The sequence below is a fragment of the Lolium perenne genome, chromosome 4, assembly GCF_019359855.2.
Source record: "Lolium perenne isolate Kyuss_39 chromosome 4, Kyuss_2.0, whole genome shotgun sequence".
Lineage (NCBI taxonomy): Eukaryota > Viridiplantae > Streptophyta > Magnoliopsida > Poales > Poaceae > Lolium > Lolium perenne.
The window spans coordinates 203795660-203820972 of record NC_067247.2 but is presented as its reverse complement, the minus strand read 5'-3'; the positions used below and the strand labels follow the sequence as shown (position 1 = coordinate 203820972).

Here is a 25313-nt window from a genome sequence, read left to right as displayed (position 1 = left end):
TTCGTAGCTCCGCCGCCATCGAAGACAAGTTTCGGGGGACAAAAATCTTTGTTCCGGCACCCTGCCGGGATGGGGAATTGTCCCCCGGAGCCATCTCCATCGACTCCACCGCCATCTTCATCGCTGTTGTTGACTCCCATGATGAGGAGGGAGTAGTTCTCCCCCGAGGCTGAGGGCTTTACCGGTAGCTATGTGGTCTATCTCTCTCTCCCATGGTGTCATCTTTATGTGATCACGAGCTTTGTAATCTAGTTGAATAAGTAGATGTTACTCTTCATCTTTTTTTTCAAGACTAAACAACTCTTAATCTATTATGCTACTCAAGTGGTTTATTGTCTCTAGCTCTAATTTGAGTTGGATGTCTCTATGAAATTGAGTTGGATGTCTAAGTGAAATACTTATCATGAGTTATAATTTGAGTTGGATGTCTATATGAAATTGTGGTGTTTGTTAGTACTATCTTTGGATGCTCAAAGTGACAGAGTGGGGTGTCCCTAGGTTTGGAACGCGAACTTTAAGGAGTGCTTTTGCAACCCTATGCGGTGAATTGGTGTTCGTTATCCAACCGGAGAGTGGTTCAGAGTAGCATAGTGAAGAGATGATATTTATGTATTCAATTATGATATCCTTGTTGAGAGTGTCCACTAGTGGTAAGATCCCTAGGCCTTGTTTCTAAGCATTGAAATACCATTTACAACCAGTTCTGCTACATGTTTGCTTGCTGCCATTTTTATTTCAGATTGCAATTACCACTTATAATCATCCATATTACTTGTATTTCACTATCTCTTCGCCGAACTAGTGCACCTATACACCTGACAAGTGTATTAGGTGTGTTGGGGACACAAGAGACTTCTTGTATCTTAATTGTAGGGTTGCTTGAGAGGGATATCTTTGACCTCTACCTCCCTGAGTTCGATAAACCTTAGGTGATTCACTTAAGGGAAACTTGCTGCAATTCTACAAACCTCTGCACTTGGAGGCCCAACACTATCTACAAGAATAGAAGCGTGCGTAGACATCAGCGGTCGACCAAAACCTTTCCCTTGATTCGCCTAATTCATGAGTCACTCCAACTGGGCAGCTCCGTCATCGTAGGTAGCCGTTCTCCGAGGCAGTCCTGATTGTTGTGCGCAGGGGATCCAGTTCAATGCCTCCAGCATCCTTCACCCCAGCCACATCCCTGTATGAGATGCACATTTGAAAACCTTTTCCACGCCTTCGCCATGCAGAATGCCAAATGGAACTCGCAAACTAGGTGACTCATGAACAAGCTAGGCAAGATCGGGCCAAGGGGTTCCCATGGGACCCGTGTGGATGTACGCTCGGTCTTGGTTCAAGAGATGAGAACCTCGGGTCCTAGTGTCGGTGAGAACAAGTCAAATCAACACATCTCCATGTGGCGGCCCATCCAAGCCTTTAAGCATGTTTAAAATAATCACTGATCTTATCACGTCATCCTGCCATACTAGGTTCATTCGCAGCTCTGATTCATCAACCGGATGGGTCAAAATCCGTCAACTAAGCATGGCTAAGCATATTCGATATAACGGCTGTAGCGATGCACACAAGCTCAAACTTAGTCTTGCTAGGAGCAGTGGATCAGGGTATTTAGGCTACAAGGATTGTAAATGCAACACATAGGATAACTATATATGCCGATAAAATATATTGGAATCGTATGCAATATGTAGGAACCAGAAGTAAAAGCATTTCCAAACCATATATGAACCAGGTTAGGGCTTGCCTTTGTCCCTGACAAACTAATATGGATCTTCAAAGATCCCATGCTTGACTTGTTCGTCGATGGACAAGTATTGAGTTGCATCGTTGTCGATCTTCATCGTCTCGGGCACTTGCTCTATCGATCGCGAAGAAGCAACCAGAAAGGTAGAACAACAACCAACACATGACATCGATGCAATGCGCATACAAGAATGATGATATGACATGTTAAAGGTATTGAACTAACCCTAGACATGATCATCAATTTAACTGGTGTTCGACGGAACTAGGGTTAGCAGTTCTGGAGCCCTCAGAGGGGTACAATTAGTTCTTCTAAAACAACTAGGGTTCAACGTTGTTTATCAATGCATGATTGTGTAACCAAATTGTATATCTCATTTTTTGAAATTTTTGATATATTATACATATTTTTTCCGATTTAAAATGAATTACTTATGAATTTCCAAAGTTTTAATCATCTGAAATCATTTCTGGAAATTCTGGAAAATTATAAAAATATGACAGACATGGACCCACATGTCATGGTTTTATTATTTTCCTAAATATTTACGAAAATGAATAAATATCTGATAGAGGGCCCCACATGTCATAGTTTTATCAATTACATAATAACTAGAAAAATAAAAAGAAAAAGAGGGGCTGGCCCCACGACGATCAACCGCCTGGGTCAACCGCGCGGGGCGTGGAGGGGCATGTTGGACGCGGGCGAGGGCGGCGAGTCGCCTGGTGGTGGCGCCGCGACCTAGATGTCGTCGGAGCATCGCCGGCGGCGATGCCGAGTGGCGGCCGGGGCACGTGCGTTGCGGGCACGCCACCGAGGGCTAGCGAGAGAGACGAGGGCACTAGGAGGACCGGCGGCTCACCCTGGACGCGTTGGTGAAGACGACGAGACCGTGGAGGCTCGGGAACGGCGGCGAGCGGTGGTGGCCGACGTGGGGGAAGAGGGCCCGATTCGGCCGCCTCGGACCTTCCCGCGAAGCGCGCGTCTACGAGGATGATCATCACAGCGAGGCGAAGCTCGTGGGCCTCTCGGGGAGTCGCGGGGATGGCCGGGGCTGCGGCGATAGGAAGCGGTCGGGGGCTAGGGTTTCGGCCACCTCGCATGAAGAAGAATGGAACGAGGGAGAGAAGGAGCTGGGGCGCTAGGGTTCGTCCTGGCGGCGCATGGGTACTTGTAGAGGTTCCAGGGGCGGCGGCGTGGATCTTGGCGCGGCCGGGCTCGCAGGTGCTGCCATCGAGCTGCTTCAACGAACGGAAGTGGAAGATGAAGTTGCGATTTTGCACATAACCCCCTAGGGAATTAGCTGGGCCGGCCTGTTGGGCTGCTGGCACTGGAGAAGGAGAGAGAAGGGTTGGGCTGAGCCCAAAACAGGGAAGGTTTCTTCCTTCTCTTTTTAAATTTCGGTTTCAAATTTGTATTCAACTCCTTTGATATTTGAAATTGCTTTGAAGATTCAAACTTTCTAAACTTTTGAAAATATCAATGGCCTTCTTAATATATTTCAGAATTGCCATTTAACTTAGTTTTTAAATTTGGAAACTATTTGAGCATTTGAGATGAGAGGGAGATTTGCATAACATTAGGGTTTTCAAATATTTTCTTTTGTGCAAATTTTCCAAGGAAATTTTCATGATGCTCATGATGCACAAACAAACCCTAATCAAGGTTTAGAGAAACATGGATGTTACAATCGGCGCGGAGGTCCGGCGACAGGTACCGCCGCCTGCGCTGGATCTCGACGCTCCTGCCTGGCTGGCGCAGAGGGACGAGCGAGACATGCACCCGGAGGTGGCTAAGCCGCCAGCCGCTGCCTGGCAGGTGCACGTCCTGCCAGCCGTCGCACGGCGTCCAGTTCTTGTGCATGAGCCGCGCCATCTCGACGGGCAGCGGCACCCTGTTCGTCCGCTCTGCCTTCTTGGTGCCACTGTTGGATGCCTCAGAGTCGTGCTTCTTCTTTCCCATGGTTATGCAGCAGTGCGGGGCGGTGAGGGGTGGGAGTGGAGGTGTCGGTGGTGTGGGCAATGACAGAGACGATGACAATCGACTTTTAAGGCCGGACGCACGCGGAACACGATGCCATTGATGGCGACGCAGAATCCTAGCCGTCGCCCGACAGTGCGTGTACAGAAGAGGCAGCCGTGACATTGATGACGAAAGGCTGCAGGGCAGCCGCATAATAAGATATCGTCATTCCGTTGGATTACAACGGAACACTTCTTTCCCCTTCGTCACGCCCCCAACCTCTCTCCCCGTTCTCCTCCAGATCTAGGGCCGGCTGGCCCCTCCCCTCTCCTCTCCGGCGGCGGCCGGCGATGAGTAGGGCGAGGGTCCCCTCCTTGTACAGTAGTAGACTAGGTCTAGCTTTATGCTGTGTTGTCGGCTCTATGCCGTTAGTTTGGAGTAGTTCGCCGGAGCTTGGCCATGTCCGGCGGTTTCCGGTGGTCTTCCTCTTCTTCGTGGTGCTCCAGTGGTTGGAGACGGAGGCGGAGAGGGGCTGTACTGCCGGCATCTCCATGAATAAGGTTGCTGGTGCTGCAGGTCGCCTGGTTGCTGATTCCCTTCTTCTTCTCTTCAACCACCGAGGTGATGGCGAAGCGGAGAGGGAGCGAGAAGCTCCTGGTCGACTTGCACGTCATGGTTCGCTTGCTGCTATCTTCAGGAGTTCCTCAGCGGGGGACATGCGACGGCGGTGGCCATCTTGCCTTCGCTTCTTATGGCCGGTTGGCGGCCCTCCTCAGCCACAATCTGGTGGCTGCTCAACCTCCAGGCCATAGGCCATTTCGGAGGATGATCAACTCCAGCCGAAGATTCCACAGAGGTGCTGTCCCAAGTGGTCCGTCCCCGGTGACGACATCGCTGCTCCGGCTGTTGAGTTTTCCATGGCGTTGCGGTGGAGAAGGATCCTAGGGACCCGATTGCTTTTTCCATTTTCTTTGTAGGGTCCTTGCTGTAAATGTGAAGGTCTCGTGTGTGTTTTCCTTTTCTTTCCGGACCTTTCTGTAACTTGTACTCCCACCGCTGATATATAAAGCAGCATCTGGGTCCTTCTGGATCCAGCTCTTGTTCAAACAAAAAAATTCCGTTGGATTACTTCAAACCGATAGGAATGAGGAGCCGCGGGCAGGGCGTGGATGTCATATTGTTTTTTTGACATGAGAAAAACAATTCAGAAGTTTTCTGTACACGGGACCAGATTACCGGTTGAAGCAGTTGGGCCGGGCTTACATGTTTTGGAGCCCAGGATGCCCATATTATATGGAGTATGGACTAACCCCGATTCCATTCCATCCCCAGACAAGACAAGACAACCCGCCCGCTCCAATCCAATCGCCCTGACGCCCAAATTTCAAATCCTGCTTCTTCCCAACCCACCGTTGTAGCAGTCGCCGACACGCCGCCAGCCGCCGCACTGCACTGCACATGGAGAAAATCTCCGTCGCCGTCCGCTTCCGCCCACCCAAGTCCTCCGCCGACCCTGACGTAGACTCTTCCTCCTTCTCTGGGGGTGGCGCTGGCGGGAACCGCGAGTGGCGCATCGACGACACCCGAATCTCCCTCCTCCACCGCGCCGTCCCCGTCCCCGGCACCTCCTTCGCCTTCGGTACCGGAACCCCTGCTCTCTCTCATCACATCTCCAACCCTCTCCCTCAATTTCTAACCCGCGCTGCTCTCTTGTTGGCCCATTCCCTACCCACCCAAAGACCATGTGTTCGACGACACGGCCACCAACGGGCGGATCTACGGCTTGCTCGTACGATCCCTCATCCGCGCCGCCGTAGATGGCTTCAACGGCACCGCCTTTGCCTACGGCCAGACCAGCAGTGGCAAGACCTTCACCATGAACGGCTCCAGTGCCGACCCTGGGATCATTCCGCTCGCTATCCGCGACATATTTGACACGGCGGCCGAGGTATTTTTTTTTTTTGCTTTTTTTTGCGGAGCTTATTGTCTCTTTCAGTCCTTTATTTTATTTCGGTTCTGGGACAGGCTGCAGACCGTGAGTTCCTTATCAGGGTGTCGTACATGGAGATTTACAATGAGGAGATTAATGACCTCCTCACACTCGGTAGCGAGAAGCTGCCGATTCACGAGAGCCTGGAGGTAAATGCGAGAAATGATTATAGTTTTTCTTCATATTATTTGATAGATTCTGTAAGGATTTTTATCGTGGCTACAGCGTGGTGTGTATGTCTCCGGCCTACGGGAAGAGATTGTTAACAATGCCGAACAAGTGCTAGAACTTCTTCACCGTGGAGAAGGTGCCATTTCTGTCCATTTATTCTTCTACTTGTTCAGATGTCTATTACCATTTCACCAATTCATAGTTTTCCCTTTTCTTACAGAAAATAGACATTTTGGAGAAACAAACATGAACGTCCGGAGCAGCCGATCCCATACTATTTTTCGGATGGTATACTGAAGCAACAAATGATTGTGGTGGTTTTATGTCCATTTTCACAGAGTGGAACCGACAGAATAAACTTTAAACTGTGTTGCTCTGTTGGTTTCAGGTCATTGAAAGCAGTGCTAAGGACCAGGTGAACTCTGGAGATGCAATCCGGGTATCTATCTTGGTATGTGCTTTTGACTGAATACCCGTGTGTGGAACAAAAGAAAATGTTTCAAGAATGCTGTGATTGACACTACCCTTTTTCATGTAGAATTTAGTGGATTTAGCTGGGTCAGAAAGGATCGCCAAGACTGGAGCAGATGGCGTGCGACTTAAGGAAGGGAAGCATATCAACAAAAGCTTGATGATTCTTGGAAATGTCATCAATAAGTTGAGTGAGAATGGAAAGCAAAGGTATGTCCATGGATCATTACACTGAGTTGCCAAATCTGTTACTTTCTCGTAACTGCACCAAGCTCTGACATTTAGTTTGAGCTGAGAGTGATCTCGTAGTTTGCTGACAGTAATCTCACAGTTATGTAACAAAAGTACATGTAGATGAATGCGACTGCTCTGATTTATTATATGGTATTACCTCCGTTCCGAAATATAAGCCTTTTTAGAAAGGTAAATTAGCAGTAGTTACCAAAGTTTCCAGCAACCATAAACAGCTACTGGTGTTACTAATTTAGTCTCAGTTTCTGGTTGCTGAACTGTGCTTATTATATCTTTTGTAGAAAACTAGCAATAAAAGTAGGAAAAGGCAAGCAAAGAACACAAAGCTAGGAAAGAGTGGGTTGAGCAAGTGGGACTATCATAATCCACCACAATGCCAAACACAGCCTCAGTTCAGAACATGGATAACAAATGGCAAGCACAAATTGTAAACCATAGGTTTCATTTACATATTATCATTTATCTAAATTGTAATGATCATTATCCAAGAGTATTGAAGCCAGAAGTTATTGGAGCTTTCTTTGCCATCTTTTAATGAGTTCCAACTCACTGAATGAAAAAAGAGATCGTTATCCAGGTGAAAGAAATATCCAATTGAACAGTGCAGTGTGTACTGCTTTGCTGCACTATAGAATTTTACCCTTTTTAATTAATCAGCCCATTATTCTCTATTTGGCTAATTTGGTAAATCCATTAGATATGACACTGTCAGATTTTCTTTATTTTTCTTGTCTCCTGTAAAATCATGGGCTTATCCATAATGAAAAAGGTTATCTCATAGTGCAAGGAAGAAAGTGTGTTAATTCTACTTCAATTATGTAAAAACTTCTTAATATCCAGGATCTGCACTGTTTGAGGCACTTAGGTGGTTAATTGTTTTGATGCAGAGGGCACATCCCTTATCGTGATAGTAAGTTGACTCGCATTCTCCAGTCTGCACTTGGAGGCAACGCAAAGACATCAATCATCTGCACTGCTGCACCTGAAGAGGTATGCTCATATTTACATTTGCTACATCCAAGTAAATCATATAGTGTCAATCCTTCCTGCACTTACCCACCTTCACTGGTGTTGCATCTTCTAAAATTTTAATACAGATTCATATCGAGGAAACTAGAGGAACTCTTCAGTTCGCAAGTAGAGCAAAATGTGTCAGCAATTGTGCCCAAGTAAATGAGGTGAGTGTCGAAACTTCTATGGTGCAATATGAGTTTTAATTTCTAATTAGTACACCTTACACAGATAAGTTTTTTCAACATTAATTTTGATAGCAGCAATACAATAGTATATATCTGTACTTTTGTGTATTAGCTTGTTCTACTGTTTTCATTTATTATTATTTCTTGTATGTGAAATGTATTTGGCATAAATTGCTAAAAATATGTTTAGTACGATGGTCTGGTTCTCATCAAAATACTTGCATTATTAGCATAAGAATCAATTATTGACTTCAGTTTATCAGCATGGTTTATAAGTAGTGATATTCTGAGAACCTAATAATGGATGTTGGAATATCAGATTCTAACAGATGCTGCTCTGCTGAAGAGGCAAAAACTGGAAATAGAAGAACTTCGTCAAAAGCTACAGGTTGGTCCAGTTTGTTTTATGTTGTCCTGCATATGTGATGTATGTTGCTGTTACTTGAGATTTTTTTCCTTAAATTTCAGGGTTCTCATTCTGAAGTCTTGGAGCAGCTTATCCTAAAGCAACGTAATGACATGCATAAGGTGTGTAAAGTCCAAGTAGAGCATGCACATCCTTTTTTGGATGCATCACACAACTGTTACCGTTTTTTAACAGATAAAGTTATGTTAATTATCTCTTGTAGTTTGAACTTGAGCGTGATCGACTGGCAATGGAACTTCAAGAGGAAAGGAGGTTAAGGGAGACTTTAGAGCACCAGTTGACCGAGCAACAAAAAATGTTAGAAAACCACGACAATATTGGCCTATCAGCAGAGCAGTTTACTGACTCTATACAGGTATGTTTGGTGAAGCAGCATTGTAAATTTTTGTTAGCTCAACCTGTAGTCTCTTGATATGTTGGTGCTATTATGGAAGCTTAATATTTTCCATTTTTCCATCTTGGTCCTGGTCCATTGGGAACAATATCATATTCTTCCTTTCAACCGTTTGTTAATACTTGAGCTCAGATGATGACAGAAGTCACAAAACTATTTATTGGCCTTTTGCAGCTAGATTCATTGAAAACTCCAGATTCTAAGCGGACACCAGATGGATTTGTTGCCAGCCGCTCACGCTATTCGAACGATGTGGAGTTCAGCCCAATACCTGAAAATTTAGGTGCTGTAGCTGACGAGGACCTCTGGATGCAGCTGAACAAAGGATGCATTACTGATCTTGATATGCTTGAGATGACACCTGGTTTCAAATGTCCACCGTCCTTGCCAAAAGATACAACAGCAGTAAGTTCTACCAATATATTTGTTTGACGATAATATATGTTCTTATTTGCTTGTACATTTTTACAAAAGTTAACCTTAAGATGAGATAGATGTTTAAAACAGCAACAGAACAATGCGGTGAACAGAAGTACTGATAAACGATCACGAACACACGCAATAAAACATCTGAAACTGTTTAACACTTGATACCTACAAAATCATGAACACATGCAAGCAGTGGATGACAAGCTCACACATACATAACTGATTCTCTATGATCATCACAATAAACGGCAAAGCAAATATGTGACGCCACCATAGCCAGCCCACCAAGGCAGCTAGGAACTTAGGATAAGCTAGCTCGGATGGTAGACGCCTGGTGCTTATCCCGGAGAGCGCCTAGAATGTGTCTACAGGTATTTTAGGCGGTACATGTTTATGGACCAAAAACATGTTCTGTATTTTTTTGTCGGGAAACTAGTTAGCATAAACAAATTAATACTAAAATTTAAATCACGACTATTTGCACACTTTCCTTGCCAGGACTGGCGTTTGATGTTTAAATTGTAATAAGCAATAACTTTTTTTCACTCAGCAAGAGTAGCGCAACCGAAGAGTGCTTTCTGATCGAATTTCTTCAGCTCCAGAATAAGTTGCATGGTGGTTCAGTGTACTAAGTACTAACGCAGATGCCTGATTGATAGAAAGTTAGAAACCGTGTGACTTTTCGATCTAGCAGGTGGTATATTTGTGATTCATCCAAGATGAAAAACTGTGTGTAAAAAGGTCATGCTGAAGTAGCAAATTAACAGTCAGATTTTCCTAGTGTTAAAACTGAATATTCTGGAACTCCATTTTTTTTTGCGGGAAAATCAATGATATTTTATTCCTCTAGCACAGGGTTACAGTCAGCTAAAACTAGCCGTGAAATACAGTCTGGGATTTGGTGTAGCCAACAAGTGGTACTTCCTCCAGATCTACCTTCATTAGCCAAACAATTTGCAACCCTCCATTGCTCGGTTGGTCATGATAATTTGCATTGAGCTGTAATCTTTTCCTGGTTAATTTGTGTTTCCAGTCGAAAGTTGGCTTTACTCATGATAATTGATCAAGCTGCTGAAATCTCTTTTCCCAATGTGAGACAGTTGCCTTCTCGCTGCTAACTCTTGTCTTCTCCCTGCAGGTTGCGCCATTAAAGGAGCCTATTGACGTGAGATGCCAAAGGCTGGAGAAGGACTGCATCTCCGACCGACAGCAGCTAGAGGATTCAAAAGCGAGCTGCGCAGTGCTCGAGAAGGAGCGCAATCTGCTCATAGAGGAGAACTCTTCGTTGCGACAAGAGCTCTCCAGGTCGAAGCAGGAAGCCAATCATCTCGTATCCGAGAAGGAGGAGCTGCTGAAAGAGCTCGAGACGGAGAGGTACAAGATGGAGCAGCTGAAGCAGGATATCAGGATCTTCAGCCAGTCCTTCTCTCAGAGGCAGGGACAGCTGACGTCCCTATACACTAAATCCAAGGCCATCGTGGAGAACTGCAAGGCCTCTCAGGTCGCATTGCCCTGATGACTGATCAGAGCCTCAGAAGTACAAATCTTCGCATGCTTGCTGCACTGATGGCCTGCAGATTTCAATGCGCTTGTATAAGTTGTAATACATGTTTGCCTTTGTAATACATGTGTGGTGTGTACAGTGTGCTTGATATTATTTGTGATAGACTGAGTCGCCTTTGAGGAAGTTGCGTGTGTGTATACTGCAAAAGAAACATCAGTTTTGTTTGTCATTAGCCTTCTGGAAAGTGTCAAATGTAGTTGACACGTGATAATAACATATATAAAGTTGAACCCTCACGTGTTTTCCCCTGTAGATGCGCGATGGGTTCCTGTAGATGCGTTATGTTAGTTCCTTTTTCTTATTTTTCCCCTTCAAACAATTCGTGGTAATCCGGAGGCAGCCGGTAGATCCTTTCTTTGCGGGCCGGTTACCTTCTTTTCCTTTCCCGGTGGAACTGGTCTTGGTCGATCGTGGGTATTTTTGGGCCATAGTGTTTATTCTCTCCACCCCACCATGAGCGGCGGTCAAAGCGGTGCAGAAGACCACGGAACAATCCAGCTCTCCCCAGTCCCTACCTCTCTCCCAATCGCAAATCACCATCCCTGGCGTCTCTCTTTCTCCCCAATCCCCACCTCTGCCGCCCACATGCTCCACCTAGTTGTACTGTATGTTGGCTTGGAAAGTTGTCAAATGATAGCTTCTGCTGTCATATAGTGATAAATAAGTGTCATTTTGGAGTATAATGTAACTATGTTCACCAATTAATACAGAATTAGTTTCTTTTTACATCTAAAAATTTGCACTTAAACAAGTCAAATCTGAGATAGTTCTTGTGGTAGCTGAGATAGTTCTTGTGGTTAAACAAGCCAAATCTGAGACACTTAAACAAGCCAAGTCTGATGGCATGCAGTTAAGGTAGGAGTATCAATAATGGACTGGCCATGAACATTGTGGTAGCTGAAAAACACAAAGCAATATGAACTCACATTTGGGACAGAGATTTGGTGCACATGAGCACCAGTAATCCCTTTTCATAAAAGTAATTAAAAATCTTATTTCTAAGTCTTAGAAAAATCTGAAAATAAATCATGATGTAGTCAGTATCGTATCCCGCAAACGTGTAAATTTTCAACTAGAAAAAAATGTGTATTTTAGGCTGCACAAAAATAACAAATATGTGGATCTAAGTATAGTGATTAAAATCTCCAAAAAAATTCAGACTTTGTCATTTTTGTGTAGCTCAGAAAACAAAATATTTGTAACTGAGATTTTATTTGGAATACATCATTAGCTACTTTTAGAATTTTGTTACTCCCTCCGGCCCGATTTAGATGATGCGACCGACTTTTTGCAAAAAACATCCTTAACGAATTTCCGACAGCCCCGTAACTCCTCCCACCGCTCATCTCTCGTCCTTCTCTCGCCCTCCTCTCCGATCCGCTCCGCTGGCTCCGCCCCGCTCCACCGTCTCGCGCTCTCACGCCGGCCAGCTCCCGCCCCCTCTGCCTCAAGCTGTCTTCTTGCTTACCCCTGTCGCGCTTCCGCCGCCCTGCTCCCCCACTTTGTTGCTCCCTGCGCTGATGCCGCTTGCGAAGAAATTGTCGCCAGGAAAGGCTCGATTTTCCCGTCGCCTTGCTTCCCCCACGCCGTCTCTGCTAGATCTGCTAGAACGAGCTCAACTCGAAACCCTTCTCACCTTGACCTGTTCTTGACCCGATACGCCCCCGCTCATCCCTCCTCCCCTCCGAATCGGCCCTAGAAGGACCTGTGTGTTATTTCTATGTTTGTGGGGGTGTCTTTCTGTAATTTCTGGACTTTAATATAATCAGTGGTTTCTCGCAAAAAAAAAATCAAGGCCATGGCGTCCGACCTCTACGGCACGGCCTGCCGCCACGCCACCGTCTGCAGCTCCTGAGGCTATGGAGTCTGACCACTACAGCACGGCTTGCCGCCATGCCACCGGTTGCAGCTCCTGCGGCAAGGCCATGGCGCAAGCCCGCACGCCCTGCGCCGTCTGCGCCGCCCCCGGCACCAAACTCATCCAGGTACTGTGCCATTGGATACATGTGGTTCCAGATTCTAAAAGAAGAAAATGGACTACACAATAATGTAACCAACCATCTATATAGCTGTTGAATGCAAGAAAACTTCTCTGAGTAAGGTTTCAGACAGTATTTCCTTCATAAGCAAGTGCTTCGACTACCAATGGATAAATCAATCAATTTGTAAGCTAAGAGCATCCCCACTCGTTGGCGCTCCCCACGCCCAAATCCGACGAATTTTTCGTCCGGATTGGAGGAAGAATTGGCGTGGGGAGGAGTAGTTTCCCAGTCGTGTGCTCCCCAAGCGGCGTTTCTCGGGGAAAAAGAGGATGGCTCGGGGAATCCGGACGAAAGGGGAGACACGTGGGCGTGGGCGGTTGGTTTAGCTTCATCCGGAGTCCCCGGGAGACCCCCGGGAAACCGAGGATGGCATGGGGAGTCCGGACGAAAATATGCTGAAATCCGGACCAAAACGAGGAACCGGGGGCCTGACTGGGCCATTTTTCGCCGTCCGGATGAAAAAAAATGGCCGTGGGGGGCTCTGTGGGGAGACGAGTGGAGATGCTCTAACGTGCTAGCCAGGTGAAGCACATGCTGATGATAATTCAGTTCTGTGGCGTGTTTGACCTACTCCAGCGTTTCACCGAGGTCGATTTGGTCGACTTCTTCAGCACACACGGCTCAGAAAGTTTGAGACCCATGGTGCTATTCGCTGCTCTTTGCCAGAGAAACAGCCTAAAAACGTGAGTGACCTGCCCTGTGTGTTGCTCTGTTGCAACATCGTAGTGCAGTACCAATTATTTGTATGACATGTGTGACCATGGCTAATTCCTGTGATTTGTGGATGTAGTTGGATTCAAGATTCCTCATCCCTTGCTTGGAAGAGCTTCTGATCACACTGACCTCGCCTCTCAAAGCTGAACATAAGCTGAATACTCTTGAATCGCTTGTGAAGTACAGTGTCAACCTGCAGTCAATGTTCATCAGGATCTACACCGAAAGTGATCTACACTGTCCTTTCTCTCTTCATTTTCCTGGTGTGCAGTCAGCTCCCACTCTATGGCATCCATTCAACTACTGGAACAGACCCTTTCTACTGGATGAGTGTTATCCTTGCGTCGAACCGTGGTACTGTCAAGGAAGCATTACATATGTATCCAGATTATAAAATAATGTATGGTACACACTACACTTTACATTATCTGTGCTAGTAGTTGGGTTCTTCTATCATGGCTGAAAAATAACATATAGGCTCCATGACACCGGGAGTTTTGTAAAATAACATAGTGTCTATGGAGAAAATATCATACCCATCCTAGGCTCAGAAAGCTTTAGATCCATGGTGCTATGTTTGCTACTCTTTGCCAGAGAAACAACCTGAAAAACGTGAGTGACCTGCCATGTCTGTTGCTCTGTTGCAACATTGTAGTACAGTACTAATTAAATTTCAGAACCTCATACACAATTGCTTCATGTCATATACAACACATAGGGCACGCTTACAACACATAGGACATAGGTTGACTCCACTGTTGTATGTCTTGACGGGATGGTAGTTTCACAACAATCTTTTGATGTACACTGCTGACTCGACACCGTTTAGATACGAGGCCTGATGGATCATCCAACCATGTTGCATACATACTTCCTGGAATCATTTTCTCATTATCCATAATGACTCGGGGGCCCGTCCGGCGTGCTTTTCTCTTTATATTGCGCTCCTTCATCTTGTTATCACTTTTCTGTTCCTCCTTTTGTGTATTCAATGAATCCAATGCCGCCTCATGATTTGATATAATCTCCAAGCTTTTCCGATAGTATGTACCGTCAAATGTTAGAATCATTGGTAGATTTCCCTCTTTTTGTAGCTTCACTTTTCCCATATGCTTTATATTGTATGTGTTATCTCCTTCAACTTTCATCACCTCGATCATGACAGACTAAAGGGTTATGAACACTATAACCAGTATGTCCACATCGTAACCATCAAAGGATTGTTCAACCGACTCAATTAGTTTCTTAAGTGTGTTAGGTACGTCTGCACGCTGCCGATGTCTAGCACTCGCTGGATCTCTGACGCCTGGATCACGTCGTGGAGGCCTCGCCTCTTCTGCTCCTGGAGCGGCCGCGGACGGCCAGAGGGGGTGCGGGCTTACCGTCGACGTCGAGTGCGCGAGCCTAGCTTCGGCGCGGGACGGGGATAGAGCTCCGGCGTGGGAGGGGAACGTCGGCCTCCTCTGCTCCTGGAGCGGTCGCGGACGGCCGACGGGGTGCGGGCTCACCGTCGGCGTCGACCGCGTGAGCCCAGCTCCGGCGCGGCGCCGGACGGGGACGGAGCTCCGGCGCGGGACTGCAACGACGGATCAGATTGATTTTGATTTGAGGATCACGGCTAAGAAGAATTGAACTCGAGAGGGGGTTTTCAGAAAATGGTAACTGTCCAAACTTGTAAATTTTCAACCGAAAAGAATGTGTATTTTGGGCTGCTTGTGTAGCTCAGAAAATAAAATATTTGTAACTGAGATTTTATACATTAGTGGAGTACATCATTAGCTACTTTTAAAATTTTGTTACATAATTTTTTGCAACATATAAAAATAATTTTTTATTTTTTTAATACAATAAAAGCACTGGTGCCCATGATTCAAAAGGACTTTTTGTCACATTTGACTCTACCTACAGCCAGCAGTACACGTGACAGGAAAGCAGACGACACAACATACACCTGCAAGGCTGCACCACACATATGGTAGTATTGTACACACACGAGCGTACTGTTTGTCCTAGTGGATCCATCGCCTTCTGTCTTCAACTATGCGAGTGAGTATGGATAGACAGATCTAGTACTACAAAGCATGTAGGCGTTGCATTTCCCAAGCATTTACCTCCTTTTTAGAAAGCTAAATGAGCTATAATAGAGGTAATATTATCTAAGGTATCCAGGTTTTTTTCAGTGAAATGAGGGCACCCAAGTTTGTCTGCTCTGTCTCTGGAAAAGAATATTGTTCTCAAGTAAAAAAAGAGACTGGGCATAAGTACTCAACATTCTAAACCCATTTCCTGTTGCGACGAAATTGGCCTTGGCCCAATCCGTTTTGAGCGGAGGGAGATTGGATTTGGGCTGGTCCGGACCCCGGAGCACATGTAACAGCATCTCCACTAGTTGGCGCTTCCTAGGCCAAAATCTGGTGCAATTTAGCATCAGATGGATGTAATTTTTAGCCTCGAAGCAGTACATTTTCAGCTGTGGTGCTTTCCAAGTAGGTAGGTGGGCATGGGGTGAGAAGTGGAGAATAGGAAAGTGGGTGGGTCGGCTAGATGTTTTAACTAACCTTTCCTCCACTGACGCGTGGGCCAGGAGGCGTGATTTGCTTCATCCGGACTCCCCAAGCCAGCCTCGGAGACCTGGGGAGCTGCTGCGATCGATAAACAAAATATAGGGCAAATCCGGCTGAAAACGCCTTGTTGAGGGCCTTGTTGGAATTTTTTGGAGGGCCTCCTAGGGGTGCTAGTGGAGATGCTCCAAGAATTGATGGATGGATGGCAGAACTTCTCATTTACGGTAAGAAGGACGCGTGTGTGGGAACCACTTTACCAGGTTGGACGTGGCTCCTGCAGGATCTGCTTGTCGCCGTCTTTGGGGAGCTAGAGATCCCCGACCTCCTCCACTCAGGTGCCGTATGTACGTCCTGGCGCTCCGCGTACCGCACCTTCCGCGGTTCCTCCGTCTCCCGTCTCAGAAGCAGTCGTCGTGTCGCCAGCGCCTCCTCACCCTCCGATGAGGCCATGAGGGTGCATGGTTAGCCCGTCCACTCATCTCTTTCTCTTTTATTTGGAAGGATGGAGTGGTGTGTGGTCAGGCCTCAAACGAAAAAGAAAATGTTTCGATCTACGTTCAGACATGGATGGATTGCTGATTAACTTCCCAGATTCGGAGGACCAAAAAAAACGCGATGGACGCAAAAGGCGCATGAGGTACGAAAATGGACGTGGCTTCTGCGTCCCAAGCCGTGCGGCCACGAAATGTGGCCATCGGACGGTTCCTCGAAAAACGCCCCGTGTTTGTGTGTTTCTATAGGAAAAATAAATTGCAAATACGGAGAATCTGACCCGTGATAATCGCATCCTACTGATACAAACACCCCGTCCGTCGCCAGCCCACCATGATCTCCATCCTCGACCTCAAGCCCGTCACCGCCATAGGAGAAAATATAACGCCATACGATGAGCAGTGCCAACGGGATGACCACAGGCGACTTTTGAGATGAACAACCTCGCCGAGTAGCCGTGGCGACCTTCGTGAAGAGGCACATGGATGGAAGGGACGGCGCATTGATGTATTAATTAGTGTCTCTACAGCAAAAACCATGTCTCATGAATCTTGTGCACACCTGGAGGCACTACGATGTCTTCTACCCGGCAATGAGACACCCTTTTAGCACGCAAGGTTCCTTGCCATTTTTACCAAAGAAGAGTTTCCTCCGGCAGTCAATCCGGTAAAGAGCAGCCATTTCTTCGTCGGCCATATCACCAGTCACGCCCAATAGCTGCCGAGCACATGACTTTTTTTTGTCCGTCCCACAGAGAAATTGAGAATACGGGAAAATACGGTAGTATTTGGCCTTTCTGTACCAAAATCAATCGCAGAGCAAGTCGCCGACTCGCAGTCATGTCTTCATGCTCCAATGTCCAATCATCTCCGAGCCAAATACGTAGCCACGGCCAGCACGGCCACCGTTTCCCGCCAGCGCAACTCCCTCCAACCTGTTAGTCCTATACGGCAACCACCTGCTCCTGCCTCCTGGAAGACTTCCATAGGCATAAAAAGGTGCACTGATGAAAACGCGAGAGAAGCCTAGGATGGAGGCCACATATCATTGGCGCACGGACGGTAGTGTTACGAGTGAAATTATAAAGAGCGAGAGACAATTGACAAATGATCAATCAGTTATCTTTATTGATGTTTGGTGTACACTTATATACAATATGAAACGGTGCATGCAAAGGATGCAACTGTTCGAAGTGTCTCTTCAGGAACCGTCATCACGTCTCCTCAAATTGTGGAACCGCCATGTGGGAAAAGAGCGGGGATTACTCCCCTAATAACTGCCAGAGTTATTTGTTTTTAACACTCCCCCTAATCACCGCTTTATTGTATAGAAGTTGATCATCTTGATTAAGTCTCCTCCAAAAACCCTGTGGGAAAAATGTGAGGAGTGGTGTATGATATGTTGTTAAAACTCCTTCAAACCCGGTGGGAAAATAAGGAGAAAATGATACAACATATAATTGGTATTGCCTCCTTGTTAACTCAATATGAGAAAAACCTTGTAAAAGGGAAAATCCATAGAGTTTAGAGAACAATATATGTCGTGTATATACTTTCCTAAAAACCCCGGTGGGGAAAAGGGATAGTATGACATATGATCTTATGTTGATATTACCTCATTAAAAACCTTAATGAGAACCTGAAAAGTAAACTCATTAAGGGAAAAAGAGTATAATATGATGCTTTGAACATGAACAACTCAGGAAGATACTCCCCCTGATTCTTGCAAATCTCGAAGCCGTCGCATACCAATTCCATGAATATATTTCTGGAATGTTGAAGTTGGTAGAGACTTCGTGAATAGATCAGCGAGGTTATCGCATGATTTGACTTGCAAGATGTTTATTTCCCCACTCTTTTGGAGCTCGTGGGGGTAAACCAATTTAGGGGCAATATGCTTGGTGATATTGCTCTTGATGTATCCTGTTTGCATCTGTGCAACACAAGCCGCATTATCTTCGTAGATAATGGTAGGTGATTCGATAGAACCAATTCCACATGATTGTTGTATGTGGTTTATCATCCTGCGAAGCCACACGCATTCACGTGATGCCTCATATAATGCAATTATTTCAGAATGATTGGTGGACGTTGCTACCAGAGTCTGTTTTGAAGACTTCCATGATATGGCCGTTCCACCATGTAGGAACACAAAGCCGGTTTGTGATCTGGCATTATGGGGATCAGATAAATAGCCAGCATCTGTGTATCCAATCATATTGGTGTCCAGATTTCTCTGAAACTGAAAGAATAGGCCAAGATCTTTTGTGCCTTGGAGATATCTAAAGACATTCTTTACTCCCGACCAATGGCGTTTGGTAGGAGCTGCGCTGTGTCTAGCAAGTAGATTCACTGCAAATGCGAGGTCAGGTCTCGTACAATTTGCAAGATACATAAGCGCTCCAATGGCACTGAGATATGGAACCTCGGGTCCCAACATCTCTTCTCCATCATCCCTCGGCCTGAACGGATCTTTCTCTACGTCTAGAGATCGAACCACCATGGGAGTTTTAGACGGATATGATTTGTCCATATTGAATTTCTCCAATATTTTCTGGATATAGGCAGCTTGGTGTACCATTATTCCTGAGTGAAGGTGCTCGAGTTGGAGACCCAAGCAAAATTTGGTTTGACCCAAATCCTTCATCTCAAATTCTGTCTTTAGATGATTGCGTGCTTCATCAATATCTTGTGTGTTGCCAATTATATTGAGATCATCGACGTACACGGAAATGATGCAAAATCCTGAAGAGGACTTCTTGATGAAGACACATGGGCAGTCATCACTGTTGGAGTAACCCTTGCGAAGAAGGAACTCACTAAGTCGGTTGTACCACATCCGTCTCGACTGTTTCAAGCCGTATAGAGACTTGTTCAGTTTTACACAGTACATGTTGCGTTTTGCGCTTGCATCCGGGACAGAGATTCCGTCTGGAACCTTCATGTAAATGTCCGAATCTAGTGAACCGTAAAGATATGCGGTCACGACGTCCATCAATTGCATAGATAGACGATTTTGCACTGCCAAAGATATTAGATATCGGAAAGTGATACCACTCATAACTGGAGAATATGTCTCATTGAAATCAATGCCGGGTCTCTGCGTGAAACCCTGTGCTACGAGCCTTGCCTTGTATCTCACCACCTCATTGTTCTCATTCCGTTTCCGAAGGAAAACCCATTTGAATCCCACAGGGAAAACACTGGGAGGTGTAGGTATTGCTTCTGTGAATACCTTCCTTTTATCAAGCGAGGCTAATTCTGCTTGTATTGCATCCTTCCATTGAGGCCAGTCGGAGCGTTTTTCACACTCAACGATAGTCCTTGGATCATGATCATTAAGAAGGGTATTTGCAATTGTAGAAGAAAAATAAGTGTCGACAATCGTAGACTTACGGTTGAATGATTCTCCAGAATCGATATAGTTGATGGATATCTCGTGCACCGTTGATAACTCTTCATGATTTCCCAATACGCGTGAGTCTAGGTGTTCCGATGTCCCAGCCAGTGTGTGCAAGCTGGAGCTGGGTTGTGGAGGTTGCCCTTTCACTGGGTGTATACTACCCATAAGGTGTTCGTCAACATTGAGTTGACTTGCATTTACTGACTTTGAGGAGTTTCTCCTCACGCTCCTTTGCTGCTTGCGAGAAGCAGGATCCTGGTCAGTGGCCGTACTACTCCCCCTCTTTTTTAGAACGGGCAGTTGAGTGGTTTTAGTTGGTACCTCCACTCTTTCGGGCGCATTTCTGGCTGGATTCAAGGATTTTGTGACACCTTTTAAATCAGTAAATGAATCTGGCAGATTATTTGCAAGATGTTGCAAATTTATGATTTTCCGAACTTGGAGTTCGGTCTCTTGGGTACGTGGATCGGAGGCTGAAATGGCAAGAGCATTCCAATCAATTTCCGGGCATTCTTTCTGGTACTTGAAATCTCCCCCTCATGCCGGAAAGTGTTCCTCGTCAAATATGCAGTCAGCGTGACGGGCTGTGAATAGATCCCCAGTAAGAGGTTCCAGGTACTTAATAATCGACGGCGATTTGTACCCCACATAGATCCCCAGTTTTCTGTGTGGGCCCATGGATGTCCGCTGAGGTGGTGAGATCGGGATGTATGTAGCACATCCGAACTTACGCAGATGGGAAATGCTAGGTGGATTTCCACGTACTAATTGCAGAGGAGAAGTACTGTGATATGCAGTAGGTCGCAATTGTATTAAGTCAGCAGCGTGTAAAACTGCATGACCCCAACACGAGGTTGGCAAGCTGCAATTCATTAACAAAGGTCTTGCAATGAGTTTGATCCTCTTAATAAGGGACTCGGCCAAACCATTTTGAGTATGGACATATGGAAAAGAGTGCTGAACTTCAATCCCCAGGGCCATGCAATAGTCATTGAAGGCACGTGAAGAGAATTCTGCAGCGTTGTCCATGCGAATTGATTTAATTCGACTTTCCGGATAATGGGCCTGTAACTTAATTACTTCCCTCATTATCTTGGCAAATGCATGGTTTCGTGTGGATAGAAGGCACACATGTGACCATCGTGTAGATGCATCAATCAAAACCATGAAATACCTAAATGGTCCAGATAATGGTTGGATGGGACCACAAATGTCTCCTTGAATACGTTCAAGGAATTGAAGTGGTTCAGCTTGTATTTTGAGGTGCGAAGGCCTCAAAATTACCTTCCCTATGGCGCACGATGTGCACACAAAGTCGGATGATTGAGGGAATTTTGACTCATGCAAATTATGACCAATGGAATTGCTAGTAATCTTCCTCATCATCCCGATACCAGGATGGCCTAGGCGATCATGCCAGGTTTGGAATGCATCAACATCTTGGAAAATTACCTTGTAAGCAACATGTTCTACGGGCTTGATGTACGTATAGTACAGTCCGGACGACAGAGAAGGAATCTTTTCAAGTACTTGCTTGCCATATCCGTAATCTTTTGTGAAGAGTAGATACTCCTCTTTGTTGTCTTCATGGGTTTCGATGTGAAAACCATTCTTATGGATATCTCGATAACTGATTAAGGTACGTGAAGAATCGGGATACAACAAGGCATCCTCAATTATCACTTGAGTACCATTTGGGAGTGTAAATATGGCACGTCCAGTGCCAACAATTACCGTATCGCGTCCAGCGATAGTCAAAATATCTCCATTCATCTTTCTCATGGTTTGGAAATATTTTAACTCCCTCAGTATGGAGTTTGTGGTAGCACTGTCCACAAGGCATAATTCCTCTTCCATCGGATTGTCCCCGTAGAGAACTATATATAAAAATGAAGAATTTTCAATAAGAATCCTTTATTTAAATACATAGATTACAATCTTATTATATCAAAGTGCTGATACAATATAAATGACAACAATACTTATGTTTTATTATAACATCACAAATGGACATGAATATATTAGTCACTAAGGAGGTAGCGGGACTAGTCAAAGTCTCCAAACACGTCGGTTGAGGCGTACTCAACCATCATGTCCTCCGTTCCTCTAGGATCCTATGACGGAAGGAGAGTAACGGCGTTGCTCGGTCCCGAGGGAACGTCTTGCGAACAGCCAGCTCCATCGGTGCCATCTAGATGAAGGTTGAAGTTGGCTTCAAACCTTTTCCCTCGAGGTGCATTGCGTCCATGGGATTGCTGGTACAGAATGGCCAGATGCTTTGGGGTCTTGCACTTGTCAGTGGGGTGCGTGTAGCATCCACACTTGTCGCAAAGCTTAGATTTGTCAAACTTGGACTTTGCGGTGCCTTTCCCACGGTCTGAGTTTCTGGGCTTCCTGTTCCTGTTGCGCTTTCGCTTACCATTGAAGTTCGAGGGCTTTCCTTTGAAGCCACCATCAAACTTTCGTCCGTTCGCGACATTCATATGAACTTCAGGTAGAGGTTGAGAACCAACTGGGCGTTGAGAGCCATTCTTAGCGAGTAGCTCATCATGCTTTTCAGCCTGAAGTAAGATATGAATAAGATCGGAATAGACTTGGTAGTCACGAGCACGGTACTGCTGCTGGAGGATCCTGTCAGATGGGAGCATAGTCGACAGAGTTTTCTCTATCTTCTCCGCATCAGTAGGTTCCTTCCCGCAAAAGCGCAGCTTGGAACTGATCTTATGAACCTCGTGATTGTACTCTCCGATGGATTTGAAGTCCTGAAGACGGAGGTGAGTCCAATCATGGAGTGCTTCAGCAGGACAAGCGCCTCTCGTTGTTCATACCTCGTTTTGAGGGCCTCGAAACAGGGTACTAGGGATTCCTCCTCCAAGTACTCGGACTTGAGATCTGGGTGAATATGGTGCCTTATAATGTATAAGGCGGTATACTTCTGTTCTTCTGTTAGTGGCGTGACTCCAGCGGGCAGTGGATCCTGCTCGGCCTGGATTGCACGCACTATCCCACGAGATGCAAGAGCGATCTTCGTGTCCATGGCCCAAGTAGGGTAGTTGTGGCCATTGAGGGCGAGTGCCTCAAATTCTCGAGCCATCGGTTACCTACATGGGTAAACCAGAGATTATTAATTTACACTTGGTAAACCAAAAACCATCATGGTTATGTTGTAATGAATGTTGCGAAATTAATGATGATTTCAAGAAGTGGGCTTGAAACCATTAGTGTGAACTTCAAATTGTTAAGTATGACACGTTGTAGATACTCCCCAAAGAAAATTTCGGGGTCCATCTCTCAGCACTAGAGAGTATAGTCTGATAAAATCAGTAGATACTCATATTTCTATTACCTTGTGTTATAACTTAATAAAATGTATGGAAGAGCACTTTAAGCAATCAAAATGTCAATCATGACAAAATGTAGGCTTAATTAGTAGTGGTAGATAATCTGCAATGCAGTAGATCTACACACCACCTTGTGATCCCAAAACATCAATTTGAGGAAATCACTTTGAATTTCGCATATCAATTCTTGCTCGTATTGAACCAAAAGTAGCTCAATTAAGATGAATTGATTGTCTTATTTGCAAGAAATTAATATCTCAATTGCAAAATAATGGACGTAATTTATCTCAACATGTGCACGCATGGAAATATATTACATCACATACATTTTCAGGTATACACAGTACTCTAACTGAATTTAATTACAGTAACTAATAAACTGTAATCTACAGAATCTTAAACAGAGTAAAACTACTGCTAGATCACTGGTAAGTGAGAAAATTGCACAAACCAGCAACTCTTGGGGTCATTGTTGCACAAACCAGTGACTTAAATATTTTGTTGCACAAACCAGTGACTCTAGGGGTAATTGGTTGCATGGAGCTCTAATTAACAGATTATGCAATTAGGGCATCTCCAACGGCGCGACGCAAACGGATGTTGAGCGACCGTTTTCGTCCACTGTGACCGGAAATGCGTCTGGACACTGCTCCAGCGGGGCGACGCATAGTGGCCAAGAGCCGTCATGAGACGCAAACCTGGCGCAAATATGCGAGGTTTGCGTCTCCGCGGACGCTCCGCGGTCGCGGAAAGTGTCCGCGTTGGGTGCATCCGGCCTGGTCGGCAGTGAGAAAGGGATACCGGTGGCTGTGGTGGCTGCCATTGAGCCGGGAGGGCCTTTTATAGACGCCGGCGTCGGGAAGAAAGCGCGGGAAGATGCGAGAAACAGCGGTAAGAAAGCGCGGGAACGCGCGGTGGCGTGCGAACGCCGGCAACGCGTGGAGGCTGCGCAGCACCGACGAGACGTCTCGCCCGCCCCTCCGTCACCATTAAGGTAAAACTGTGACGCTTCGATCGGTCCCACCACTCCCCGCCTCGCTTTTCATTGTGTCCGGCGTGCCCGGAGCGTCCCCTGTGTAGCGGGGACGGCTTCGGGGCGTCGGACACTGTATCGGACCGCGCCAGACAAAAAACGTGTTTGGGGGACGCGACTGAAAACCGCTCGTGGGGAAACTCGTTTGGAACCTATCCATCTAATAACCGTTTTAGTCCTCTCTGCAAGCATGTTGTTTAATTGCATAATCTGTTAATTAGAGCTCCATACAACCAATTACCCCTAGAGTCACTTGTTTGTGCAACAAAATATTTGAGTCACTGGTTTATGCAAAAATGACCCCAAGAGTCGCTGGTTTGTGCAATTTTCTCCTGGTAAGTTAAAACTGGAATACGTAAAGTATTCTAATTAGTCAGGGCACATGTGCAGAAAGTTAAGCATTGAGCGGTCATGCTTCTGGACCAGGGCCATACGAGAGGATAAGGGAAAAAACTAGACATCAGATATTTCACTGCGTCCTTATCCAGTTATCCCCAATTCTTCTCCTGTCTCGTCCATGGCTGAGCACTCGGCTCCACGAAAATCCGCCCAAGCGCCCCTGCGAGCCGCATTCGGCTGCCTTCACCTGCGGCCGGAGGTGCTCCTGCCGCGGATGCCCTCGTCGGAGGAGTCACCGGGGAAGCGGGTGCCGGGCGCAGCGCCGTCCGCCCGGCTGTTCGAGAGCTCGAGCGCGGCCGGGCTCCATGTCTCCGAGCGACGCCCGCGGCTGCTTGACGGAGAGGCGGACGCCGGGCTGGACAGAGGGAGGACAAGGGCCGCCAGGCGACGGCGAACGTCAGCGCGTGGCGAAGGCGGAGCCTCCAGGGTCGGAGATGGCGGCCGCATCAGGGCGACTGCATCGACGGTCGCAGTGCCGGAGCCGAAGACGAAGGAGGAGGCTCCGGTCGCCCGTCTTCGGCTCCGGTCGCCGCCGAGACGAAGGCGAGCGCGTCGTCCGCGCGGACCTGCACGCGAGGCGCGTCCGGGAAGTGCGACACCAACGGAGGCAACTTCATGGGCGGCGGCGACGCGAGTGCTGGGTCGACGTTCCCGTCGGTCTCAAGCAATGGTGCGGCCGGACCAGCGCGGAGCCGATTGGGCGCCGTCGGCGCGACCTGC

At 46.4% G+C, this 25313-nt stretch overlaps 2 protein-coding genes across 2 annotated transcripts; one reads left to right on the top strand and one right to left on the bottom strand.

Moving 5' to 3' along the window:
• Positions 1 to 5017: 5017 nt before the first annotated feature.
• Positions 5018 to 10840, top strand: LOC127295119 (kinesin-like protein KIN-7L). The gene is made up of 14 exons (XM_051325020.2): positions 5018 to 5348; positions 5449 to 5657; positions 5735 to 5848; positions 5925 to 6006; positions 6091 to 6158; positions 6259 to 6321; positions 6409 to 6551; positions 7481 to 7583; positions 7691 to 7771; positions 8112 to 8180; positions 8261 to 8320; positions 8422 to 8574; positions 8788 to 9018; positions 10181 to 10840. The coding sequence occupies exons 1-14, from the start codon at positions 5168 to 5170 to the stop codon at positions 10556 to 10558; spliced, it is 1935 nt and encodes a 644-aa protein (XP_051180980.1). The 5' UTR covers positions 5018 to 5167; the 3' UTR covers positions 10559 to 10840.
• An 11094-nt stretch (positions 10841 to 21934) lies between these two features.
• Positions 21935 to 22914, bottom strand: LOC127347551 (uncharacterized). The gene is made up of 2 exons (XM_071829305.1): positions 22678 to 22914; positions 21935 to 22582 (listed from the first exon to the last, which is right to left on the bottom strand). The coding sequence occupies exons 1-2, from the start codon at positions 22912 to 22914 to the stop codon at positions 21935 to 21937; spliced, it is 885 nt and encodes a 294-aa protein (XP_071685406.1).
• Positions 22915 to 25313: the final 2399 nt, after the last annotated feature.